Source organism: Peromyscus californicus, unplaced genomic scaffold, assembly GCF_007827085.1.
Source record: "Peromyscus californicus insignis strain IS unplaced genomic scaffold, ASM782708v3 Scaffold_21__1_contigs__length_65335640, whole genome shotgun sequence".
NCBI lineage: Eukaryota > Metazoa > Chordata > Mammalia > Rodentia > Cricetidae > Peromyscus > Peromyscus californicus.
In genome coordinates, this window is record NW_026294514.1 from 28361346 (window position 1) to 28385908 (window position 24563).

At 53.1% G+C, this 24563-nt stretch overlaps 2 protein-coding genes across 9 annotated transcripts in view; both read left to right on the top strand.

The window, feature by feature from the left end:
• Positions 1–1073: 1073 nt before the first annotated feature.
• On the top strand, positions 1074–8344 carry Des (desmin). Its single transcript, XM_052749950.1, is given in 10 exon segments — positions 1074–1372; positions 1374–1765; positions 2989–3049; positions 3152–3247; positions 3369–3530; positions 3685–3810; positions 4263–4483; positions 5881–5924; positions 7329–7411; positions 7617–8344. Coding segments are annotated over 10 exon segments (1410 nt in total). The 5' UTR covers positions 1074–1189; the 3' UTR covers positions 7659–8344.
• Positions 8345–21915: 13571 nt separating this feature from the next.
• Positions 21916–24563, top strand: part of Speg (striated muscle enriched protein kinase) — a 49906-nt gene continuing 47258 nt past the window's right edge. For 2 of the 8 annotated variants that reach the window (XM_052749941.1, XM_052749944.1), the window contains exons 1-2: positions 22565–23498; positions 24314–24348. In XM_052749941.1, coding sequence (XP_052605901.1) covers positions 23389–23498; positions 24314–24348 — 145 coding nt within the window. In that variant the 5' untranslated portion in view covers positions 22565–23388. Of the gene's footprint in view, positions 22482–22564; positions 23499–24313; positions 24349–24563 lie in introns of those variants that run through there. The other 6 variants (XM_052749940.1, XM_052749948.1, XM_052749943.1 and 3 more) reach the window with 5 other exon arrangements.

Consider the following 24563-nt stretch of genomic DNA (forward strand, 5'->3'; position numbering starts at 1 on the left):
CTGTGCCGAGCGAGTGGTAATGGAAGGGAAGCACAAGTCCACTTCAGGGCTTCGTTTCTGTCGGGGTTCTGGAGTGACTGAAGCTTGTCCCCCTGCCCCCAGCCTTCCTTGACACCTGTATCTCTTCAGGTGCCTGGCCCCTAGTCCCCAGATCCCCTGTCCTGTACCTTGCTTCCGAGCCCATGCATTCATCCTCCTCTATAAATACCAGCTCTGGTATTTCAGCCTGGCAGCTCTTGCCGCCACGGAGATGGCTGGGCTGACATGTGCCTCCTGACAAAACACAAACCCCTGGTGTGAGTGGGTGTGGGTGGTGTGAGTAGGGGGATGAATCAGAGAAGGGGGGTGAGGGAGACAGGGACTGCAGGAGTCAGGCAAAGGCAATGCCGGGGCGGGGAGCGGGGGGCGGGGTGTGTGATGGAAGCGGTAATCAGAATTGTTCTGGAAATTATCTTGCTGGTTATAAACTTGAGGGAAACAGGAGGCCTACATTCCTCCAGAGGGACTCTGAGGCTCGGAGCTAGAGCCCAGGCGTCAGTGGTATGCATAAGCAGGCAGGCACTGGCCTGGGTAACTCTCTGCCCAATGTGTGTCCCCCTCTACCCTACAGGCCTGCCTAGAGACCCCTTTGATGGGCTAGTAGACTCCAGTCTGGCCTTTACCCCTGGTGGTTGGAAACCTCAGCATTTTCTAGGCAATCTTTGCAAATAAAATACTTCGGGGTTCCTTCTTGTTCATCCTAATGGCCTGAAAAATCTCTTCTTGGAGAAAATAGGCGGTCTCAAACAAGTGAAAAGTCTCTAGCCAGCTTTCCCCAGGATAAGGCAGGCCTCCAAATGTAAAAAGAGGCCGGCCTGGGGGTCTCCTGTCAGCGAGCCGCCCTGTGAAACCCAGCAGGCCTGCCTGTCTTCAGTCCTCTTGGGGCGGCTCAGGGGCGCAGGCCTCCTGCAGGGGAGCTGGCCTCCCCGCCCCCTCGCTTGCGGCCGCCCTTTCCTGGCAGGACAGAGGGATCCTGCAGCTGTCAGGGGAGGGGCGGCGGGGGGGGGGGGGGGGGTGATGTCAGGAGGGCTACAAATAGTGCCGACGGCTAAGGGGCTCTGTCTCCCCTCTTCATATCCACTCTCCAGCCGGCTGCCTGCCCGCTGCCTCCTCCGTGCGTCCGCCCAGCCTCGTCCACGCCGCCGCCACCATGAGCCAGGCCTACTCGTCCAGCCAGCGGGTGTCCTCCTACCGCCGCACCTTCGGTGGCGCCCCGAGCTTCTCGCTCGGCTCCCCACTGAGCTCTCCAGTGTTCCCTCGAGCAGGCTTTGGCACCAAGGGCTCCTCGAGCTCGATGACATCCCGCGTGTACCAGGTGTCGCGCACGTCGGGCGGGGGCCGGGGGCCTGGGGTCGCTGCGGGCCAGCCGGCTGGGGACCACCCGCGCGCCCTCCTACGGCGCGGGCGAGCTGCTGGACTTCTCGCTGGCCGACGCGGTGAACCAGGAGTTCCTGGCCACGCGCACCAACGAGAAGGTGGAGCTGCAAGAGCTCAATGACCGCTTCGCCAACTACATCGAGAAAGTGCGCTTCTTGGAGCAGCAGAACGCCGCGCTCGCCGCCGAGGTCAACCGGCTCAAGGGCCGCGAGCCGACTCGGGTCGCCGAGCTCTACGAGGAGGAGATGCGGGAGCTGCGGCGCCAGGTGGAGGTGCTCACCAACCAGCGGGCCCGGGTCGACGTGGAGCGTGACAACCTGATCGACGACCTGCAGCGGCTCAAGGCCAAGTGAGGGCCCAGCGCCTTTCCGATCTTCCCCCTTCACCCCATCCCCCTGCCGGGAACTAGGCACCCCCTCCCGGAGCCTGGGACCCTCCTCACCCCATATCTGGAGAAAGGTCATTCCCTGGGTGTTCCCTAGGAAGAGATGGACCCCGGATCTTTCCATGGCTCCTTCTATATAACCCTGGAGTGGTTTGCTTGGGGAGGTAGACAGAGAGAAATGGGGAGAGGGGGGCGCCTGGGGAGGCCTAGCGCAAGCCGAGCAGCCGCCTTTGAAAGGATTCTAAGTTGCTGGAGTGGCGGTGCTGTGCTGACCGGAACAGAGGCAAGGTAGAGAGAGGGCCAGAGCATGGTCAGAGGGAGAAGAGGCTGATGGGAGCCGGGAAAGCTGGATGGGCTGGAACGGGCTGGAGGAGGGAAGCAAACTTTCAGCTCAGCTGTGCTGAGGCCCTGGGGAGTGGGGGGGGGGGGGGGGGAGAGGGGAGGGGGGAGGGGGAAGGGGTGGCTTGGTCCCTGGGCCTAGCTGAGGTAATGAATGCTATTATTGCACTAGGTAAACAAATAGGCTTGAGGAAAGGGGACAGTGGACAAGGGCTGTGGCCCCTTTTAAAGCTCAAGAGGGCCGGCCCATTCCACCATGATCCAATAAGAAAAGGCCGAGTAACTCCGCTATGGGGGCACGCCCCCCTGCAGTTCCTTGGGAGGATGATTCAGGAGGATTGCAGTGTGAGTGTTAGGCAAACCTGAGATACAAAGCAGGTACCAAGCCAACTGGGCCTGACTTGTGTTTAGACAACAACAACAAAAAAAAAAATTAAAAGATAGAAAAGGCTCTGTACGTTCACGGTCCTGCTTTTGTTAAGAGGAAGTCACCTTCTTGCCACCGAAGTCACAAACATTTATTTAACTAACAGCCACATGGTCAGGCTAGGCCTGAGAACACAGAGGTGGATAAAATAAAACACAGTTCCTAACCCCGGGGAGGTCAAGCTATTTGGGACATAGACTTCAAGGGTGTGGCTCCAGGGTTGAGACTGAGCCACTTCCTGTCCCCCTCCCCCTCCCGTGGGAGGGGCCTCTGCTATTTTTTCCCCCCCAGGCCTCTTGTTTCTACCCAGCAACCAAGACTTGTCCCTGTGTCCTGAGCTGGCTTCCTGATAGGTCCCAGGCAGTGGTTTCTATTGACAGCTCTATCCCTTACTATTTGTCTGTCTGTCTGTCCTGCCTAGGCTGCAGGAGGAAATCCAACTAAGGGAAGAAGCAGAGAACAATCTGGCTGCCTTCCGAGCGGTGAGCCCTCTCCGGTCCCCGACAGTCATCTCTCTCTTTTCAACCCCTTGGCTCCATTTGAGCTGTTCCAGACCCTAATGTTGTTGTTTCCCCGTTAACCAGGATGTAGATGCAGCCACGCTAGCTCGCATCGACCTGGAGCGCAGAATCGAGTCACTCAACGAGGAAATCGCGTTCCTCAAGAAAGTGCACGAAGAGGTACCAGGGCCCTTGGGGGTGATGGAGAAAGCAGCCAGAAAAGGGGCTGACTCTGAAACGGGGGAGCGAAGGTGTTCTGGGAGGGGTTGGAAGGGGACTGAAACCCAGCTGTGTCCTGCAGGAGATCCGTGAGCTTCAGGCCCAGCTTCAGGAACAGCAGGTCCAGGTGGAGATGGACATGTCCAAGCCAGACCTCACAGCAGCCCTCAGGGACATCCGGGCTCAGTACGAGACCATTGCGGCTAAGAACATTTCTGAAGCTGAAGAGTGGTACAAGTCCAAGGTAGGTGGTCTGGCCGAGGGGCTCTGGCACCCGACCTCTATCTCCATGTGAGGTGTTTCTTGGACCTGCATCCATGGAGTAGGGTGAGCCTGGAACTTCCACACTCCCTTGCCCACACTACATCCTGCCTGCTTCTCTCCATCTCTGCCCTCAGGTTTCAGACTTGACCCAGGCAGCCAACAAGAACAATGATGCACTGCGCCAGGCCAAGCAGGAGATGATGGAGTACCGACATCAGATCCAGTCCTACACCTGCGAGATTGATGCCCTCAAGGGCACCGTGAGTCCCTCCCCATGCCCACAAGCTCGGCCTCTTTCTGCCCACAGCTCAGTTCCACACCCTCACTCTGTGACACTTGGAGCCCATTACAGACCCTCTGGGGCCTCCATCTCCTCAAACATACAGGGAGGTAAAGGCAGATGGATGGATTCCTACTTGGATACTAAGGAATCAGAGGACTCCTGGGGGTGTCTCCCTGTGTAGGGTTGGAGGGCTAGTATAGACGCTCCTTATTAGGTGCTTTGTTCTGAATGGCCACATAAGACTTCTCTAGAGCTCAGGGTTCCATAGCTAAGGAAGAAAGCTTTGACAATTCTTCTACCTGACCATGACCATAAGGAGTTGCCTCCAACATCCAACACTGGGTTTCTTCCCACCCCGATTCTCTGGTGCCCTCCTTCCTAGCTATGCTCTGGGACTATCCTTGACTTGGGCCCCCTCATCCCTTGCAGAATGACTCCCTGATGAGGCAGATGAGGGAGCTGGAGGATCGCTTCGCCAGCGAGGCCAGCGGCTATCAGGATAACATTGCGCGCCTGGAGGAGGAGATCCGGCATTTGAAGGATGAGATGGCCCGCCACCTGCGGGAGTACCAAGACCTGCTCAATGTGAAGATGGCCTTGGATGTGGAGATTGCCACCTACCGGAAACTGCTGGAGGGCGAGGAGAGCCGGTGAGGATCTAGGTAGGGTAGGTAGGGTAGGGTGCTGGGAGCCCAGTCCATCACAGATGATCTCAGCAAGACCTGAAAACAGTCCTAGACGAGAGGCCACTATTCTGCCCATCGCGGTAAAATTAACCAGGGCCACCTGGGTAAAGCGAGATGTAATTAACAGCTTCTTATAAAGAAGAGAAATGTTAGTATTCCCTTATCTACCTTTAGAATTAAGAACCCGCAGCATAAAATCATATTCGGCAATCAGTAATAAAATATTACTGCCAGTCCAGGGAGAGATGAAAGCGGAGTGGAAAATGATGAGGAAGAAAAGGGAGGGGGGCCTGCTGGAGACAGACAGACATGAAGAGGCAGGAAGCCTTGTGCATGGAAGGCCTCAGAGAGGGAAGGCTACAGTGAGTGTACACACAAGCACACACAAAGGAAAAGACACAGATGATGTGCTCAAGGCAACCCGCCCAACCTCCAGACACGAGAAACGGTAGTGCAAGAGAGTCTTCTGGGAGACCGTAATTCTGTGAATCTGGATTCTTGGCAGTTACATGGAGATAGATACGTCTCCAAACCCACTAGATGTACCCTAAGGGTTTGCCCGTTTCATTGTATGTGAGTTTAACATCAATTTAAGACAGATCCATTATGCCAAAAGAAAATGGCATCATCAATACTCATAAAAAAGTGTGACAGCCATGTTTAGGTATGGACTTACAAGGGGAATTCAGGGTTTTTATTTGTTTCATTTGTTTTATTCTTTCTTTTGAGAAGGGTTTAATGTAGCCCAGCCAAGCCTTAAACTCACTATGTAGTTCAAGGTTGACCTTGAACATCTGTTGCTCTTGTCTCTGTTTTCTAAATGCTGGGACTTGGACAGGCTGTGCCGTCATGCCTGGTTTCTGTGGTACCGGGGTTTGAACCACAGACTCATGCATGCTAAGCAAGCCCTTTACCAACCCAGTTACATCACCAGTCCCTGAGTTTTGGAGAATGACATCTACCTCTAACACAACATGGATGACCTTTTAAGGTAGCTAGAGCCAGATGCCCTTTTCTAGACTAGGCATAAATGGCCCACTCCTGGATCTGGCCTGCCTGGAGGAGGGTGGTCACCAAGTGAGTGTCGCTTCCTCTAGTACCAGGAGCAAGGAGGACCTGGGGACCTGGAGGGCGCAGTGGGGTTAGGCATCTTGGTATCATGCCCGAGGTCAGGATTAGAATTCGTGATCTTTCTAGAAGGGGACAGTTTCTGGAACAGCTAGAGTTGGCTTTTGATCTGTGCATTGTGGGTAGTGAGAGTATTGGGTTGGGGGAGGAGGCTGGGACAGCTGGAAATGGTGGCTTCGGGGAGAGATTTGAGTGTCCTTAACCCTCTGGGGACACGGTCTCTCGCTTTTCAGGATCAACCTTCCTATCCAGACCTTCTCTGCTCTCAACTTCCGAGGTGAGTGTGTGCTGGGTGGTAGAGGTGGGGGCTGCAGGGGCCAGGGAGTCAGCTTGGGTAGCCCAAACCTTTTAGGAGAGAAGGATGGAACCCTGGAGCAGACCAGGCATGAAGAGAAAGAAGGCTGTAGATACGGCACCGAGGGCTGGGGGAAGGGAGGTGGGGTGTTGGTTTGTGTTTTATTGTGCTGACTACATTCCCTGTACCTTCTGGATTATTGGGTCTCAGTGTCCTGAATGGCAAACTCTGGAAGCTGCAGAGGTGTTCCCCTGGCAGTAGGAGCGTCTCTCTCTGGGCAGGAAGGTACCCCTTGCTCATGATCGGTCTGGCATGCTGCCAGAGAGCGCTTGGCACACCATTCTCTGGCTGTTTGTTGAGTGCCTTGTTTGCGGGGAGCAAGATGTTGGAGGCACGGTTGAAAAAAGGAAGCCAATTTTTTTTAGCAAAGCCAAACAATGAAGAGAATGAGCTTTGAGGGCACTCTGCCATTCTGACATTAGTAATATGCAGATCAAGTGGCTTCCCAACCCCAGAGAGCAGAAAAGCGCTCACTAATGATACATTAGGAAAGGGAGTCGGAGATCTTGGCAGCTTCTCCTTTCCTAGATCAAACCTTTTACATCTTCGATGTTCATTTCCATCAGGAAAAATACATGCTGTGCTCCATCGAGTCAAACGTTCATTACAGGCTACTTGCTTGCTAAGGGATTCATGAACGCCAAACTCCTGACACCAAGGAACTGAATGTGACCCCCACTATGAAACTCAGGCTTCTTTTTTTTTTTTCCACTTAGTTGTTTATTCAGTTACCAAGTATGCATTTTGCATATCAAATCACTTTTGCTGCACATCAGTAGCCCTGTGCCACAATAAGGGAAGTACCGTGGCTGCTGTTTCCCAGAGAGGAAACTGAGGCACAGTAGGGCCAGCAGATCAGCACAGTGAATCAGTGACTAGCTTTGGCATTAAGACATCAAGCAGCTTGTCCAGAGATAAAGAACTGGATCCTCTAAGTTCCTTTAGGGCTCTCTGTCGTAGAGGAGAGTCTACGGATACATACTCATGCAGGGCTCTTCTGAAAATCCAGAGGCAGAGAAGGCTAGGGAACATGAGTACTGGGCCAAGGCCTTGGGTCCCCTGCCATCCTGCACCAGCACTCACAACACCATCTTTTGACTCTTGACGACAACATCTCTTTAGCGGGACTGGCCCCTGGCTCTACAGAACCACCTGCTGGGTGCTGGGCTCAAGGGTCAGGTCTTGGGGAAGTCAGAAGGTTGTCTGTCATGAGGAGGGTGGAAATCAGCTAGCACATGGGACCATGAAGACTGGGGTGGAGTGCCATCCACGGCGCAGCTTAGATATGAACTTGGCCAGGCTGAGCGTGTGGTGGGTCTGTTACAGAAACCAGCCCTGAGCAAAGAGGTTCCGAAGTCCACACCAAAAAGACGGTGATGATCAAGACCATTGAGACCCGGGATGGAGAGGTGAGTGGTCTGTCGGACCCCTTGTCCTTGGTGGGAGTAATGGGGGTGGACGCCATGGTAGTCTACCAGCCAGTGTTTTTCACCAGCTGGGCGACTTCCTACCCTGAATGGGCGTGAGGAGGTCCTGCTGCCTTGGGATGGAGTAAATGGGGCTGAGGCTCCTCTTAGGCAGCAATGAATGGACTGGACTTCTCCATCTGCTCAGGTCGTCAGTGAGGCCACACAGCAACAACACGAGGTGCTCTAAGCCAGACACTGTCCTGGCCCCGTCCTCACTGCCTCTTGAAGCCTGCCTCTTCCACTCCCGGATGTCACACCCAGCCACTTCCCTCCACTCACAGCCTCTGACCCCTCCTCACCGATCACCCCTTGGCGGTCTTCATGCTGCCCAGGAAATGCCCCAGCCACCTCTGCAGACCTTACCATGAGTCCTGGCTGTTGGCAGGTGTCAAGCCTGGCTCTTCAGATAGAACCCGGCTCAAGTCATGGCCCGGCCCCTCCCACCTTTGTTACCCCAGGCTCTAGCCTTCGGCTTTGGAGAGGGTACCAGAGAGAGGGGGTTGGGAATCTTCAGGGTCAGGACAGAGCTTTATGGACATCCCCACATTCGACCCCCAGCCTGGGTCAGAGACAGAGTGAAGCCTTCTCAGCTGAGATGGAGAGAAGGGGGGCTGAAAAATGTCTGAATGGCCCCTCTCTTTCCCATCCCAGCCCGGGATGGGCTTAGAAAAACGGGGGCTGTAAGAGGGAACCCGAAGGTGCTGGATGTGGGAGCAGGAGATACAGAAGGAGAGCGGGTGGGTGAGAAGCTGGAGGGGAAAGGAGAGAGAGGCAGAGTGGGCTCAGGCTGGTGGGAGGGTACCACCTCCCGCGCCTGCCCCTCCCACTGCAGGGGCCCTGGACAGAAACAATAAAGAGCCAAGCACAAACCTACATGGCCCTGCTGTCTTGACTGATGAGTCTCTGGGGGGGGGGGGGGCCTGGACTCTGTCATAACCACCCATTACCCTGAGATGGACGGTGTCACCCTTTTGCCCGGCTAGATTGCCCTACGGGCCTCCCAGAGCGGCAGGCTGTGTGCACTGTAGGGGAGGTTGGATGGGGGCTTCTGTTAAAAAGCCACCGCGCCTCCTCCTTAAGCCCCTACCCTATCTTCCGATCATCTGGCCATCTGGGTGAAGGCAGGGATGGGGACAGTTCTCTTCCACAGACTGGCTGTGAAGGAGGCTCCCAAGTCCTTTCTCCCAAAGAGACTACCAGCCCCTTTCATTTACTTTTTTTTTGAGACAATATCTCATATAGCCCAGAGTGGCTTTAAACTCCCTCTGTACCCAAGGTTTGACTTTAAACTTTTGATCCTCTTTCTTCAGTCTTCCAAGTACCTTTTAACCCTTTCTAAGGCTCTTTAATGCACAGAGGCCAATCCAGGCAAAATAACAATGTTCACAAAAGTGCAGACAGAATCTTTATGTGGATAAGGAGGCTCGACACTGTGAGAAAATGTCAACCCATCCTTCATCCATATGCAATTCCAATGGAATGCAGTCTCAATTAAAATACCAAAGGGAGCCAGGGGAGGTGTGCTGCCGTACTCCTAGCGCTGGTACTCAAGAGGTGGAGGCCAGAAGACCTCAGGTTCAAGGCCAGCCTGGGCTACCTAGTGAGGCTCTTATGGAAAAAACAAAAACAAATCCAAACACCATGAAAGGGTGTATAGGAACTATTAAAGAAAAGAAAAAGAAGGAAAAAAAAAGAGAGAAACTAGAATAAAACATGTATATGTATTATGAGGCCGTGATAACTTAGTACAGTGGTTCTCAACCTCCCTAATGCTGTGACCCTTTAATACAGTTCCTCATGTTGTGGTGACCCCCAACCATAAGATTATTTTGTTGCTACTTCATAACTAAGTTAGCTACGGTTATGAATCGTAATGAAAATATCTGAGACACAGGATATCTGATATGAAACCCCCAAGGGGGTCATGACCCACAGGTTGAGAACCACTGACTTAGACAGTGTTGTTAACGAAAAGGAACTGTATAAGAAATTCATGTAATAAAACAAGCCTCACATATGCATGGAACACTGGTGTACATTTAAGGAGGCATTTCAGTCTATGGGAAGAAGACATAATCGATAGTTCAGAGACAATAGAGTAGCCCGAAGGTCTGGGGGGCAGGGCATGAAGTTTGTCTTTCTTCCTAAAACATATTTCAGGCTAATAAAAGATTTAAGGAACATGCTAAACCCTCAGACCTGAGGCTCCATGCTGCTCCTCCTGTGTCTAAGTGACTGCCCCTTAAAGGAGATGGAAGAATATAGAAGGCAGAAAGACGATGAATACATGTAGGTTGCACATGAATAAACCAACGAGGCTGTAGCCTTAGAGTCCCTACTGGTCATTCTAAAATAGCTTTTCAAAACCTCCCAGAATCCTTCCTGGCAGTGTTATCTTTCTTCGCCTTTTGGATACACCCAGTTCCCCACCTTCTTGAAGCAGGCCCATTTTGAGGATCCACCCCAAGTCCCCACCTCTGCCACCTGTGACTGCTGGTCATTTCTGTCTCCCACATGCTCTAATGGAGTCAGCCTAGGGACAATCTCTCACAGAACATGGACTAGAATGACATTAATGTCTTTACATGGACCTAGAGCAGGAAGCGTGAGCAAGGAGCTGTCTATCTTTGAAACTCAGATATGTGTTGACTTCTCTGGAAAACATCTGGGCTGAGGGCCTAGCCTTGGTGGGTAAGGCTGCCATGGCAGCCTGGAAGAAGTTTCCAGAGCCTCATTGTTTCTCCTTCACCCCAAGTGAATTGTGTTCACTCATCGGCTCCACACAGGGCGGAAGGACACATAGGTCGGGGCTGGGGTAGCCTCGCTGTCCTAAAATAACAGCTCAAGTGCAGACTAATCCTTAGGGTGTGGGGCACTGGGGGTTCCAGACTCAGTCAGACCTCAGACAGCCCTCATATAGGAATCCCCTTCCCAGCCTCATCCCATCCCATCATCTGTGACTGTTCTCTGGAGGCCCCCCCATAGGGGATGCTCTGAAGGGAAGTCTTGCCTTCACACACCTGTCTCCTGTAACTACCCTTGCCTGTCCTCAGACAGGAGGCCAGTGCTGCCCTCCACACCCAAAGGGTACATTCTGAGTAGAGCTTTTCTGAGCCTGCTCCCATGAGCTAGCAGTGACCCCGGGGATGGACAAAACAAACCATAGATGGTTCATGTCTCACATGGTTTTGAACCTAGAGTCAGCTTTTCAGGGCATCCTACCCCAATTTCTTCCACTGTTCCACGGCAAGATCTCCCCCTGTTCCTGGAGATGCTGTGGAGCTTTCTACAAGACGGTGTACATCAAGAAGGGAACAGACCTTCCGAGGCTTCCATAGCCCGAAGGCCAGGCTCAGGCTAGCTCCAATTCTCTGAGGAGGACAGCAGGAAGAACTGTAGAGGCAGCTAGATCCCAGTGGGCACTCTCCTCTCCCATCTGTCCACTCTGGCTGAACTCCAGCCCTGCCCTCTGAGGTCACTCCTTTCCACCTCATTCCTCTCTGCACAGCTCACCAGGGCACATATGCAAATGAATCAGTGACCTTTGATTCAATACCTAAAAATGTCAGCTGCCCAAGGACAGTTTTTATCTGTTTTATTCACTACTATATCCCTTGCACCCCCAAAGAGTACTTGGTGGGCAGTAGATACTCGTTAAATATTTAAATGCTTCTTGAATGAATACCCACTGGGCACGTTTATTTACTTTTCTCTATATTAAATATTCACTAGGAAGGGCTGGTGACACTCACTGCTTCACCCATTCAATGGATATTTACTGAGAGTTCCTCTCACCCCAGGAGCACATAGTATGTCATTAAGACTTGGAGGAGGGGGCTGGAGAGATGTCTCGGCAGCTGAGAACACTAGCTGCTCTTCTAGAGGACCCGGGTTTGATTCCCAGCACCCACATGGCAGCTTACAAACACCTGTAACTCTAGTCCCAGAAGATCCGATGCCTTCTTCCTGCCTCTGTAGGTACTGCATGCACGTGGTCCACAGATGTTCATTCACAAAACACTCATACACATAAACAAAAATAAATAAAATCTCAACAACAACAAAAAACCCCAAAACAAAAAAACAAACAAACAGCAACAACAACAAAACATTTGAAAAACCACTCAGAGGAGCCAGACACAATGGTTCCAAGCACTAGGGAGGTGGAGGCACACCATGAGTTTAAGACCTGACTGTTCTACATAACGAGTTCCAGGTTGACCTCTTAAAACAAACAAACAAACAAACAACAAGCAAAAACAACTTAGATGAAATGTTCTTTGGCCCAGAGAGGTGGCATGATCTGCCAAGGTCACACAGCCTCTAGAAGGAAGGAAGACAGGCCCTCTAGAGCCCAGAGATCTTTCCATGACACCATAGACTTGTGATCAGAAGGCAGGGCAACCTGGCAGCATGCACTCCCAGCCTGGCGCCAGCAGGCAGGGTACTGTGGGGCCCATGCTGAGGGACAGACAAACACCTTACAGCCAGCTGTCTTGAGCAACTGGCCTGACCGCAGCCTGACCTTTTCTAGTTGTCTCGGCTGGGACGGCCTGGTCCAGGAGAGGGCGCCAGCGACTGTAGACCCTGGGGAACAATTCAAGGTATATCTCTGAATGGACATAGAAGGCAGGAAACAAGCCATGCTCCCGGCCCTGTGCCAGGGCCTTTTAAATAGTTAATATTCGTTTTAATATTTAATATAATTGAATACCATCACAACATAGGCCAGCTCATGTAATTCTTCTCCTCAGAACCCAGAGATGCTCTCCCCATTCTGCTGAGAATAAAAGCACCATGACCTGCAAGATGCTTACAGGCCACCTTTTCAAGCTATATGATCCATTTCACCCCGACTCTGTGTTCATTCCCTCCAGCCTTGCTGGCCTTCCGGCTCTTTCCAGAATCTGCCAGGCACATGCCACCTGGGTGGCACCGATCCTGCCCAGCTCTCTGCAGCCTGCCTTCCCTTCCTCATCCTTTCCAGACCGGCTCCAGTGTTGCTGTGGAGGTGACTCCAATGACTCTATATTATTTTTATTTTATGTATTTATTTTTGAGACAGGCCTTCACTGTATAGCCAAGACTGGTCTTGAATTCCCATCTTCCTGCCTAAACCTCTGGAATGCTGGGATTGCAGACATGTACCACCACAGTCTCCAGCCACCCTAGTTTAAAGCAGTACCCCCACCACGCTCGTATCTCTCATTCCTTGCCGAGTTATCCACACAGTATTTCTCTCCTCAGTCTTTACACTTTCTCTGCTTGTCAAATGTCTGTCTTCTCCAATATAAGCAACCCCAGGACTGGCATCTTTGTCTGTTTCGTCCATGGCTACGCTCCTGGCCAATGGAATGGTACCCGCCTCACAGGAAGAACTCAAGAAATGTTTGCTGAAGGAACAAATACACCCCAAGTTTGGCTTACCCCGTGCATGGATGAGCAAACTGAGGTTTAGAGGTGTTATGTGACTTGTTCAAGGTCACACGGTTCATTTATTTAACCAACCAGCCAATCAGCCAATGTTTACAGACCATCTGCTGTGTTCCCTGTACGGTGAGGCACGGTGTTAGTTAAACGGCTTTGGGTGGTGAGCTTTGTGTATGTGTGTGGAGGGGGTGGCGTGCACAGGTGTACCACCCATGCATGCCTGTGTAGAGGACAGAAGTTGGTGGTAGTGTCTTCTCTGTTGCTCTTCACCTTATATTTTAAGACGGGATCTCTCACTGAATCCGGAACGTCCTAATTCTGGTAGGCTGGCTAGCCGGCCAGTGAGTCCCTAGAATCCACCTGACTCTCCCCGTTAACACTGAGGTTAGAGATGTGTGTCGCCATACCTGGGTTTTACCTGGCTGCTGGGGACCTGAACATCCACCCTCATGCTTGCACAATAAACACTTTCCCACCGAGCCATCCTCCTCTAGCTGATTGTAAGAACAAAAATGAGACAGTATCTGTTCCTTTGTTCTTGGTGTTCTGTTTATTATGGCTTCTCTCTCTTTTTTTTTTTTAAAAAAACCCTTTTTAGAATTCAACTTACACTGTAGAATTCAATTCATCACTGGAGGTTGCCAGGGACTGGTAGACAGGGTGTGGCTGGCTACAAAGAGGAAGCACACGTGAATATTTAGGGTGATGGAACTGCTTTGTATGTTCCCGGGGTAGCAAATACACAATTTCATGCATTTGTCAAAACCCACAGACCTGCACATCACAAAGAGTCAGCTTTAATGTATGCAAAATACATGAAAAGTCATTCCCTAAGGCTCTTAATCTTTATGGACATAATTCAGTGTTTAAATTGTTTCTTCTGTACTGCGCGCCTGGGAATGCATGCTCACGCTCACAAGCACCATTGCACACACGCATGCCCGCCCCTCCACACACACACAAACAAGCACACATGCACGCATGCACGCTTTGACTTCGGTTTCCCAGAATGAAGATGGTTCATTTAACCAACCAACAAGACAAGAATACTTACCCCCATCTCTGAGTGACCCTGGCTTTCAGCTCTTCCCAGGGTCCATCCTTTTAGAGTTCACAGTCAGGTCTGGATCTCTAAACGTGTGTGTGTGTGTGTGTGTGTGTGTGTGTGTGTGTGTGTGTGTGTGTGTGTTTGTGTGTGTATGACTGCAAACGGAACTGACGCTCTCAGAAATCCTATGCAAGCCCTCTAATACTGAGGTATTCCCCGGACCGTATACCTTAAATTTCTTTTGTTGTTGTTTAGAAATGTAAATTAATATGCCCTTATCAGAAATAACACAGACAGATCCTGGACACTTCACTCGGGTTTTTCCAGGGGTGACACCTTGTATGAATATCAGGAAAGTGAAATTGGCGTGGCATATCCAGTTTATCAGATTTATATGCACTCTTGTTTATATGTGTCTCCCCAGGAGTTTCTCTCTACTCTCTCTACTGGACTAGTGAGAAGAGCTTCCGCCCTATTGTCCAAGAGGTCTCTGTGGGTCTCAGGCTAGACCCACTAACTGCTGACCCTTGACCTCTGACCTCCATGTGGGAAGCCTCTACCTTGACACTTTCCCTGCCCTTCCCTGTTGATCTGCCCTTCGGAGTGGGCACCGCTGAGAAAATTGGGCACCTGGGAAGATGGTGAGGGATTGCAACTTGTGTCTCGTGGGCTTCCTGCCTTCGGAACGGAGGAGTCCTTAACAATCAAAGCTCTGCCCTCATTCGCACAGTTCAAAAGCCCTCCAAACCCGGGCTTCTACCATGATCTCCTCAAGCTGTCCCTCGGTCTCCACTGCCCTCGCTGCTACTGGCGGCTGGTTACAATTCTAGTCAACTACCTCTTCTCCGGGCGAGGGCAGATTGTGAGAGGACAGGGGGTGGCCTGGCCGGTGAAGGTGGGCTGGCGCTGGTAGTGAGTGCAGGACCAGCTAGGAGCCAGAAATCCACCCGAACTCCAGGATATGGGTCTTGGTGCTTACCAGCTGTGATGGAGGTGCTGGGAGAGCCCACCGGTCCCTCTGCTCACCTCCACGGGAGCCTGTCTCTCCACGCACCTCTCAGACACCTCCTCTGGACCTTTCCTCTTCCCCTCCAGCAGCCTAGTGAGGCTGGGGTGCTGGGGCTGAAGAAAGGAAGTGGGCCTGAGCCCAGGGGTAACTCGACTCCCCAGGTCCAGCAGGCTGGGGGCGGGGTTGGGGGAGGACAGACATACCGTGGGGGAGGAGATTCTTTCAGGCCAGTGCTGGCGATGGGGGCACTGGGAGAGACAGAAGGAGCCACATGGAGTCCAAGTCCCCTCCTCTGCTGCCCCCTCCCTCTACTGCTCATTCGCAACCCGAGCCGGGGGGGCTAAAAATAGTCCCCGAGAGGCGCAACCGCGGGCGGCCCTGGTGACCTTCTGGGTAGCACAGGCCGAAGGCGGGCGGGCAGCAGGAAGGCCGGCCGCCGGCCCCATAGGACCCATCCCCTAAGGCACCATACCCCCCGGGGCGTCCCTCTGGTCACCCAGTTCTAGCGTCCCCTGTCCCCCTAGTCCAGATCACAGAGGCCATGCAGAAAGGCCGGGGCGCGCGAGGCGAGGACGCCGGCACGAGGGCACCTCCCAGCCCCGGGGTGCCCCCGAAGAGAGCCAAGGTGGGGGCCGGCAGAGGGGTCCTCCCCACCGGGGCAGGGGCCGGGGCGCCGGTCTTCCTGCGGCCCCTGAAGAACGCGGCGGTGTGTGCGGGCAGTGATGTGCGGCTGCGGGTGGTAGTGAGCGGGACGCCCCAGCCTAACCTCAGCTGGTTCCGGGATGGGCAGCTCCTGCCCACACCGGCCCCAGAGCCCAGCTGCCTGTGGCTGCGGAGCTGCGGGGCACAGGACGCCGGTGTGTACAGCTGCAGCGCCCAGAATGAGCGGGGCCAGGCCTCCTGCGAGGCTGTGCTCACAGTGCTGGAGGTCAGAGGTAATGCGGAGGTGGGGCCTGCCTGGCAGGGCTGGGGGCACAGGGGTAGAGACGGCTGCCCAGGCCACGCAATGCAGGTTAAAGTCCCTCACTACCTCCTTCCTTGGTGCCCAGTTTTCTCAGCTGCGCCCACTCTGAAAAGGGCAGATCAACAGGGAAAGTGTGTCGAAGTAGAGGGGCTTCCCAATGAAGGTCAGAGGTCAAGGGTCAGCAGTTAGTGGGCCTAGCCTGAGACCCACGCAGACCTCTTGGATGATAGTACAAAAGCTCTTCTTATCGAGTAGAAAGAGAAAACCCCCTGGGGAGAATTGCCCTCTTCTGCTCCAATGACAGACTTGAGACCTGGTGACCAGCACCTCACAGATGTGTGTGTTCGTCTGAAGGGGCCAATCCCCCTTTTTGGGGCCCGCATGGAAGGAGGATGGCCAGATCTTCTCTCTTGAAGATTAACACTGGGACAGGATGATATGGTCAGGACCAGGCAAGGTGGAAGGGATCAGATGTGAATGAACAGGGTCCGGGGTTTCAGCAGATGGAACTAAGGCCAGACATGAGAAGTGGTTGCTTAGAATCCACGTGCATGTATGTGTGTGTGTGTGTCTCAGGCATTTGTGAGTTGTAGGAGGCTCTGGACTCTGGCGGTGTAAATACAAATATGTAAGACAAGGGTAGATGGAGACGATATTGCAAACCTGTGGAGCATGTCTACTGAGGTTCCCAGGTGAGTGTCTGGGGGACATGCTTTGGGCTGGTGTGAAGGCAGAGTTTTAGGTTGATATACTGAGGCAGGAGGGGAGGGGCAGGAGCCTCCATCTTGTAGCATGGTCCTGTTGTAGCTGGTGGGGGTGTCAGTCCAGGTTGATAGTCCTTGGGTCAGTTTTGGGGGTTCCTTTTTTCATTTTCTGAACCACATGGTTCTCTAAACCAAAGACAGTCTTGGACCTACCAAACTTTGAAAAACGGAATTCTGGGAGAGATGCAAAGGACTGAGGTGTCACCGTTCTGGTCATTTGCTAAGAGACACCTCATCCCACTCAATGGTAGGGTCAATCTTTGGGATCTGGGGAGGAAGTCCAGAGATGAAAGACCCCCCCCAACAAAGTGGAGGGGAGAGAAGTCCAAAGTGCAGGCAGGAGGTGGAAGTGAGGTGCCCTCTCCCAGTGCCTCCTCTCCCTAGCTTCATCCTGACCATTTCCTGGAGTCTTTTTGTAGTCCCAGTGGCCAGGCCTGGCCTATAGATGGCCAAGGGTGGCTTCCATTTGGCCTAGAAGCTGCCAGTACAGACTTCCTTAACCTGGGCCTCGGGGCTGGAGCATGTTCTGGAAGCATTCTGAGTTGAAGGAGCCGATTCTTGTAGTTTTTTATTCACCTATAGTCTGGAGTAAAAGAAGCCGAAAATAGACTATAACTAAAAGATTAAGGTAGATAAATTAATACAACTGGGATGAAAGAGAGATGAGATCAGGAAAACAAAAAACAGAGGAAGAGAGTAGTGGTCACAGTGCTTATTAGATGTTGGACAGGTCCATAGAGAACTGCCACTCCGCCGGGCGGTGGTGGCTCACACCTTTAATCCCAGCACTCGGGAGGCAGAGGCAGGTGGATCTCTGAGTTTGAGGCCAGCCTGGGCTACAGAGTGAGTTCCAAGAAAGGCACAAAGTTACACAGAGAAACCCTGTCTTGAAAACAAAAACAAAACAAAAATCAAAACAACCCCTGCCACTTCAAATGCTTCCTTGGACAGGTGAGAACAATGTGGACCAGACAGGAGGGAGGTAAGGGCTGGATATGGCATGTCAGGACTAAGCATTCTGTTCGACCTTGGTGATCTTGGGGTTTTTCTACTACTCAAGATGTTCTGGGAGAGGGAAGGAGAGAGATTGTTCAGTGTCTTAGAATGAGCTACTAAGAAGTTGGCCTGGCCTGTCACCTGTGAAGATGCAGGCTACCTCCAACCCCCAGCAGGGATGTTTCTTTGCTGCTTTTGAATCAGGGTGGTGGACTAGGCAGAGATAAGCCCAGACTGGGCACACCTAGACATAGGGGTACAATCTCCCGGCTGGGGCCATCTTGGTGAACAGCAGGGTGAAGGGCTTGGAGTGAAGAAAGACTGTGGGGCTGGGTTTAAGGCCTCTGGCATCCACATTAGACAGGAAGAAGGTACTGAGCTGAAGCATGTCACCTTTGAGAACATGCCCAGATGTATAGATACAAGGTGGCGAGACAGTCTGGGCCGGGTGGGGGGCAATGACTTTGGTGATGCTGGAGGGTAAGCGAGATGAGTCTGGCTTCTGCCCCTTCTATTGCCCATCCCTCCCATCCCTGCTCAGTAACAGCTCCTGATCCAGGGAAGCTAAGCCAAGAGCTCAGGCTTCATAGAAAACGCTCTTATTTGGAACCAACAGCACAAACATTCAAGGAACTTGAGGAAGCCAAGCAAGGACCTGGCTACAGAAGGAAGGAGTGGTTTCCTGGCCATGACTGCGTTCTGGCTGGGTGAGACAGGGTGATGTGAAGGCTCCTGGCACTCCAGAAGCCTGAGATGTTAGTTCAGGGTGGAAGGGTCTTGGCAAGACTCTGGAAAACAAGTCTGCCTCAGGGTGGGAGTTTTGTAGGATGAGAACACCCAGGTGGTAAAGGTGCAGGGTCTAGGGTGTTGCAATAGGAAATAAAGGAGAGAAACTGGCAGAATTTCAGGATGCTGGTAAAATTCTTAACATGTATTAAGGGTGCGATCTCATTTAATTATTTAATCTTCCAAACTCTCTGATTATTATTTGGACTTTACTAGTATATAAGACAGCCAGGATTCCAACGTATCCAAGGTTGAATGGCTAGTGAGTGAGGCAGCGGGGTTAGGTCTGGAAAGCTGGGTCTCTGAGCCTGGGTCCTCATTGCCTGTCCACAGAATGAGAGGGGACGGCTAAGTGAAGAGCTTCTCACCACGCCCACCTTTCTCCTGTCAATATCCCAGTCCTCCTCCAGCTGCCTCACACACGGGTGGGCTTTCTCTTTGGAAGCATCTGACTTCCATCCTTACGTGGCTCCCTAGCAAGTGACCAGAACAAGTCAAGTGGTACCCTCAGATCACGGGGTGTGTGTGGCTTAAGAGGAGGCCTTCCCCCGCCACCACCCCCCCGCCACCCCCACCCCACCACCCCCCCACCCCCACCCCCCCGCCACAGGGTTTCTTTGTGTAGCTTTGGAGTCTGTCCTGGATCTCACTCTGTAGCCCACATTGGCCTCGAACTCACAGAGATCTGCCTGGCTCTGCCTCCCGAGTGCTAGGATTAAAGGCGTGCGCCACCACCGCCCAGCAAGAGGAGGCCTTCTTGCACTGCAGGGCAGGGGGTACAGAGCAGCTGAGAGAAGGGGCAAGCAGGGGGAGCTGGTATGTGTGTGCTAGCTGAAGCTTTATAGCGAGGATCTGAAGATTGATGTTAATCAGAAAGGCCAGTGGTCAACAGACGGCAAGGAACCATCCTGGACACTTGAAGTCATGGAAGGGAGAGGTTAGAGTCAGATAGAAAGAGGGATAGTTTAGTCCAGGAAAGGAGAGGAATACAGCAGAACCCCCGCCCCCCAGGAAGGACTGTTCTCTAGTTACCATCTTTCCCACCTGCACTCGGACTGTCTGTATAAAAAGCCATGAGGAACTACTGTGGAATTGGAAATGGGAAAGGAGTGTCACCATCCATGTGTGCATAGCACAGCAAGTGCCAATCAGTGAGAGGAGGAGGGGCCAGTGGAATCACAGAGGAACCCTGGGAGGGAAAAGAGAGTAGCAGAGAAGCCTCCCTCACGTTGTTGATCCGAGCAAGTCCTCCCTGAAGATCTGGGCAGAATGGGGGATCGTCACTTCTCCAACAGTTTCTTGGGAACTAGCTGGGGTGGGACAGAGAGGAAGGAAAGGCTGGATGAAAGGGGCTGTTCCAGAAGATTCACCACCTGTTCCCTACTGCTGCTTACCTATCGCCTACCCGAGACCCACTCCTGTGTTTATCGAGTGTGTCCTATGAACCAGTTTTCTACCATGTTGGGTGCTTAGGGTACATAACAGGGTGTGTGTGTGTGTGTGTGTGTGTGTGTGTGTGTGTGTGTGTGTGTGTAGAACCAAAAGCTATGACCGAAAGCAAGGAGAGAGATAATACGAGGCACCGTCCCCTGGATAGTAGGAGAGTGACAGACAGGACGGTCATTGGAGGAAGGGAAAAAGAAGCTGAACAGAGGCAGGAAAGAGAGGTGGAGGGCAAAAGTGATGTGCGTGGCTCAGAGGAAGTTCTGCCAAGAGATCAGGGCAGGCAGCATCTTTTAGAGGTTTGTTTTTCCCGGCTAAAGAGAAGGCTGGCAGGGCTGAAATGAGAAAGTGGCAGTGTAGCACAGATGTTCTGCCATGAAGAAAAAATGGAGGTGGGGGGCGCCCTTGCTGCGAGGGATACCTCCCAGGCCAGTCCTTCAGACTCTCGGGGCAGGAACACAAAATCCTGCCAGTGGCTCTTCAAGCCCAGCTGTCCCGTCACTCATGCCTGCTGCCCATTGGTTATTTTTGCTATGGAATGTGCCAGCCCCTCGGATTCTCCTGGGGAACAGGGGTTCATGTTACCCTCTCTGTCCACTCAGCTCCTCCATCTGCAAGATGCTGTGTTTGGGGGTGTCCGGGGTCCTCTGGCTGGAACTAGTATGGACAGGTAAATGTGCCTTCTCAATGCACACATCTCTACCCATGAGTCTCCATCTGTACCGTTGGTCATTTGTCTGAGAAACAAGGACCCCTGTATGTAGCCAGAATGTAGGAGGCAGGATCTTAAGCTCCCCAGGTATGATGGTACATACCTTTAATCCCAGAACATGAGAGGCTGGGTTTGAGGCCAATCTGATCTACAGAGTGAGCTCCAAGCCCGCCAGGGCTATAAAGTGAGACCCTGTCTCAAAACAAAATAATAATAATAATAATAATAATAATAATAATAATAATGATAATGATAATAGCGTCTCAAATGTGAACAACTACAGGTGTCAGGTAGAAACAAAAAATGAGAGAGGTATTGTTGTCAACAGTTGAATGTGAGTGTGTCATCTCACCCTTAACTAAACCAAATTCATTGGGTCTGACTCTGTATTTATTTCAGTGCCAAGGTTTTTAAAGCAATAAGGTCAGGAGACACAGGGACGAACCGGCATACGGTTCTTTATGACATAATGGTCAATAACCTAGTCAAAGGCTCCAGCTCCCTCAATTTATTAGCCGTGCAACCTGGGACAAGTAATTGCTTTGTACCTCAGTCTTTCTCCTTATGGGGATTAATTGAGTTACTCACACAAAGTCCTCAGCATAATGCCTAGTACGGACCACGAAGGCAGTACACATTGATGATTAGTACTGTAGTTGTAGCTGGGGCTGGCACCACAGCAGTGCATTCTGGGATGAGGAGACCTGTGGTGATTACCAGCTCTCTTAGCCTCAGCTGCTTGCCAGTTTAATGGGGATGGGAATACTCCTAAGAGTTTCAGGCTCCTGGGGTTGTTTTGAATGAACTGATTGACATGTGTAAGGTGCCGGGTACTTGGCAAATGCTAATAAAACCTAGCTACATTATTATGAGGAAAGGAAGGTAGAACTTTGTTTAGACGCAGTGTGTGTACATGGTGCTGAATAAGGTGGGGTGGGCAGTTGGGGGGGACACACCCAAAAATCTTGTGAGTAGCTCGTTTGTGGGACTGTGAGTTGACTTTAATTATTAAGAATACCTATGAGCACTTTAGCCCGTGTCGTGTGTGTGTGTGTGTGTGTGTGTGTGTGTGTGTGTGTGTGTGTGGTGTGTAGATGGATGGAAGGATGGATGGGAGGGGACAGTACAAGGAACATCCAGAAAGTCGAGCCAAAGAGAGGAAAGCCCTTTTTTACCGTCCGGAGGAGCCTGACTCCAAGTCAGCACTTAGCCCCAACCCAAGGATCTTTGTGCTGAGAGCATGACCTAGGCGCCCCCACCCGGCCCTGTGGCTCTGAGGTGAGTTGGGCGCTGGCTGATCGTGTCGCCTGTGCGCATGTTTGCGGAGTACGCTAGCGAAGATGCTGTTGACCTTCCATAGCCAGCCTGCTGGAGGAAAGGGGGATGCGGCGGCGAGGAGGCCGCCTCTCGCTACCAACGACAGTGGCCTGAACTAGAGGCTCCTACTGCACTCCTTTCTGTGCCTCAGTTTCCCCATGTGCCCAGGGTCCGAAAGGCAGATGTGGGGTGGGGGTGCCGGCTGTCCGCGCAGGGAGGTGTTCCGTGGGAGAGCTGGAAAGCAGGCGAGCGCTGCCCCAGGGTGGGTAGAAGGGCTCGCAAGGGAAGGGTCGCCAGGTAGGACTCAGGCTGGCGGAGGAGGGGCGGGCTCCGGGCGCAGCCGCCTCCGTCTTACCCCCACCCCGGCTCCCAAGGCCCGGCGGCTTCTTCCGCCACCCGCGCCGGCTCCGGCCCGCTCCCCAGCTCGCCCCCGGCCCCGCCTCCGACTCCGCCCCGCCCCCGCCTGTCCCCTCCTCGCCCGGCCGCCGGCCCGGCCCCCTCCCCCGCCATGAAGAAGCTGTGGGTGAAGAAGCGTTTCCAGGTGAGGGCTCCGGGGGCGGGTGGCGCCGGGAGGGGGCAGGAAGGGTTGGGCGCCCCGAGGGAGGGCGGGTCACCGCGGCTGGGCCCAGGGGAGGGGGCGCTGGAGTGGCGCTGGCCCCACCCCAGCCCCGCGGAGGGCGACAGGCCGGGCACATGGGGGGGGGGGTGCGCCCTGGCCAGCGACTGGAGAGCTCAGGCCCCTCCCCGTGCTGAAGGGCAGAAGCCCCCATCATCCCCGATCCCCTCGACCCCTGGAGGCTCCGGTTACAGTCTCAGCACGCAGCGCCCACTGGCTTCTTTGCCATCTCACCCACATCCAGCCCTGGCTTCAGTCCCCGCCCGGCATTTCCTGGGCCCCCTACTCCGCAGCCTTCGGTAATTCCGGAGAGCCAGAAAGCAAAGCTCATGGATCCGCGCTGAGCTCAATAAATTTCCCCAAGCTCTGTCCTGTCCTCTATGCACTGGGGCCTCCTTCCTGCATTAGCAAGGTGCTGGCCTTTGAAGGACTTTATCCTTTGCCAGCCCCTACCCTGCCTGCTTGACACCTATCCCAGGTATCTGCCCTTCCCCGCAGCAGGAATCTGTGTCCTCCGTCCTCCATCTCTTATTCATTCTAGCGCCCCCACTCCATCTTCCCTCAGTCATGCTGATTTCCTTATCTCCTCCCCTGTATCTCTGGGCGTGCTGCTCTGACCCCAGGCTCTGAGCCTCTAGTCCTTAGGAAGTACTCGGGTTTGCTCTACAGGCCCTGCTGTTCCCTAGCCTTTCTTCCTTGGCTCCTCCCCAAAGCCCAGCCGGATAGCCTAGGGGAAGGAGAGCTGAGCCCTTATGACTAGGGCAACTTAATGGCTCTGGCCTCTGTGCCCTGGCCCCTAGTATGCGTTCCTGTTTGATGAAAGCAGATCGGGATGAGAGGTATTTGGACTCAGGAACAAGCCTCCCCCTCAACAACTCGTTCTGGCTTTTCTCTTTCAGAAAACCGGCCATTCCCGCCGGGCCTTTGGCCGCCTTACCCATGGTGCGTGGACTTCGGGTTGCTGTAGCCCATGCCCACTTCTCCTCTTGGTTCATGCCCCTTCATGAGGCATCTCAGACCTGAAGATAGCCCATGAGATGTGGAACCCCCTCCCCATCTATCCATCCCCAAAAAAACCCCTATTCTCTACAGCTGAGAAAGGCCCTCGTATTTGGGAAGGGGCTCCCTAGCATACCCACCATGGTCCTCAGCCCTCTGTTATCCATCTGTGGGACCAAGTGAGAAGCATTACATTGCCATGTTCTGGCAATGACTACACGGCCCCTGATTGTTATGGTACCCAAGGGGAAACTGAGGCACGGAACATGATAGGCTCTGGGATGTTGAAAAATGCCCAGGAATCTTTGCTCCTAACCTAGCCATGGCATTTTTTTGGAGGACCATTCAGTAGTAGAGTAGGTCTTGAGGAAGACAGCTGCCACAGCACCATGGAAACTACCATGCAAACATTGTAATAGAAAATGGTCCTGATTCCTAGCATTAGGGAGACAGACCTGAGTCTGTGACTGGTCATAAATGTGTGTGTGTGTGTGTGTGTGTGTGTGTGTGTGTGTGTCTAGTGAGAGTACCAGTAAGTGCTGAGGGTACCAGAATCACTGGGCATTTGAGATGACAGCTTAAGCATATGGCTCCCCGGTGTTGGTACATTCTGGGGGGTCTCCCTCCCCACCCTACGGAACATCTCTGGGCACCAGGGACCCTTATGCTCCCTATGTTCTGCCTGCCTTCCGTGCCCCATCCCACAAACACTCTGATAACTGTCTGTCCACATCTCTCTCCTGCTGCTCCTATGGAAGCGAAGTTTTCCGCTCCTGCAGAAAGCAAAGTTACGGTAGGAAGCTGGCTCCTGCCCTAGCCCCTCACTCCCTCCCCCTACCCAGTCTGGGCTTCTCGTCGCCCTGCCTCAGTTACACCCTGATGCCTTCCGGCTGCTTTGGGGTTCAGGACAGCCTGGTCCTGCGGTTGGTTGCGTGCCTTGACAGTACAGCTCTGAGGTGACTCCTGGGGTACGGGAACCTAGACTTTGGAACCCTGGAACTTAGGGCC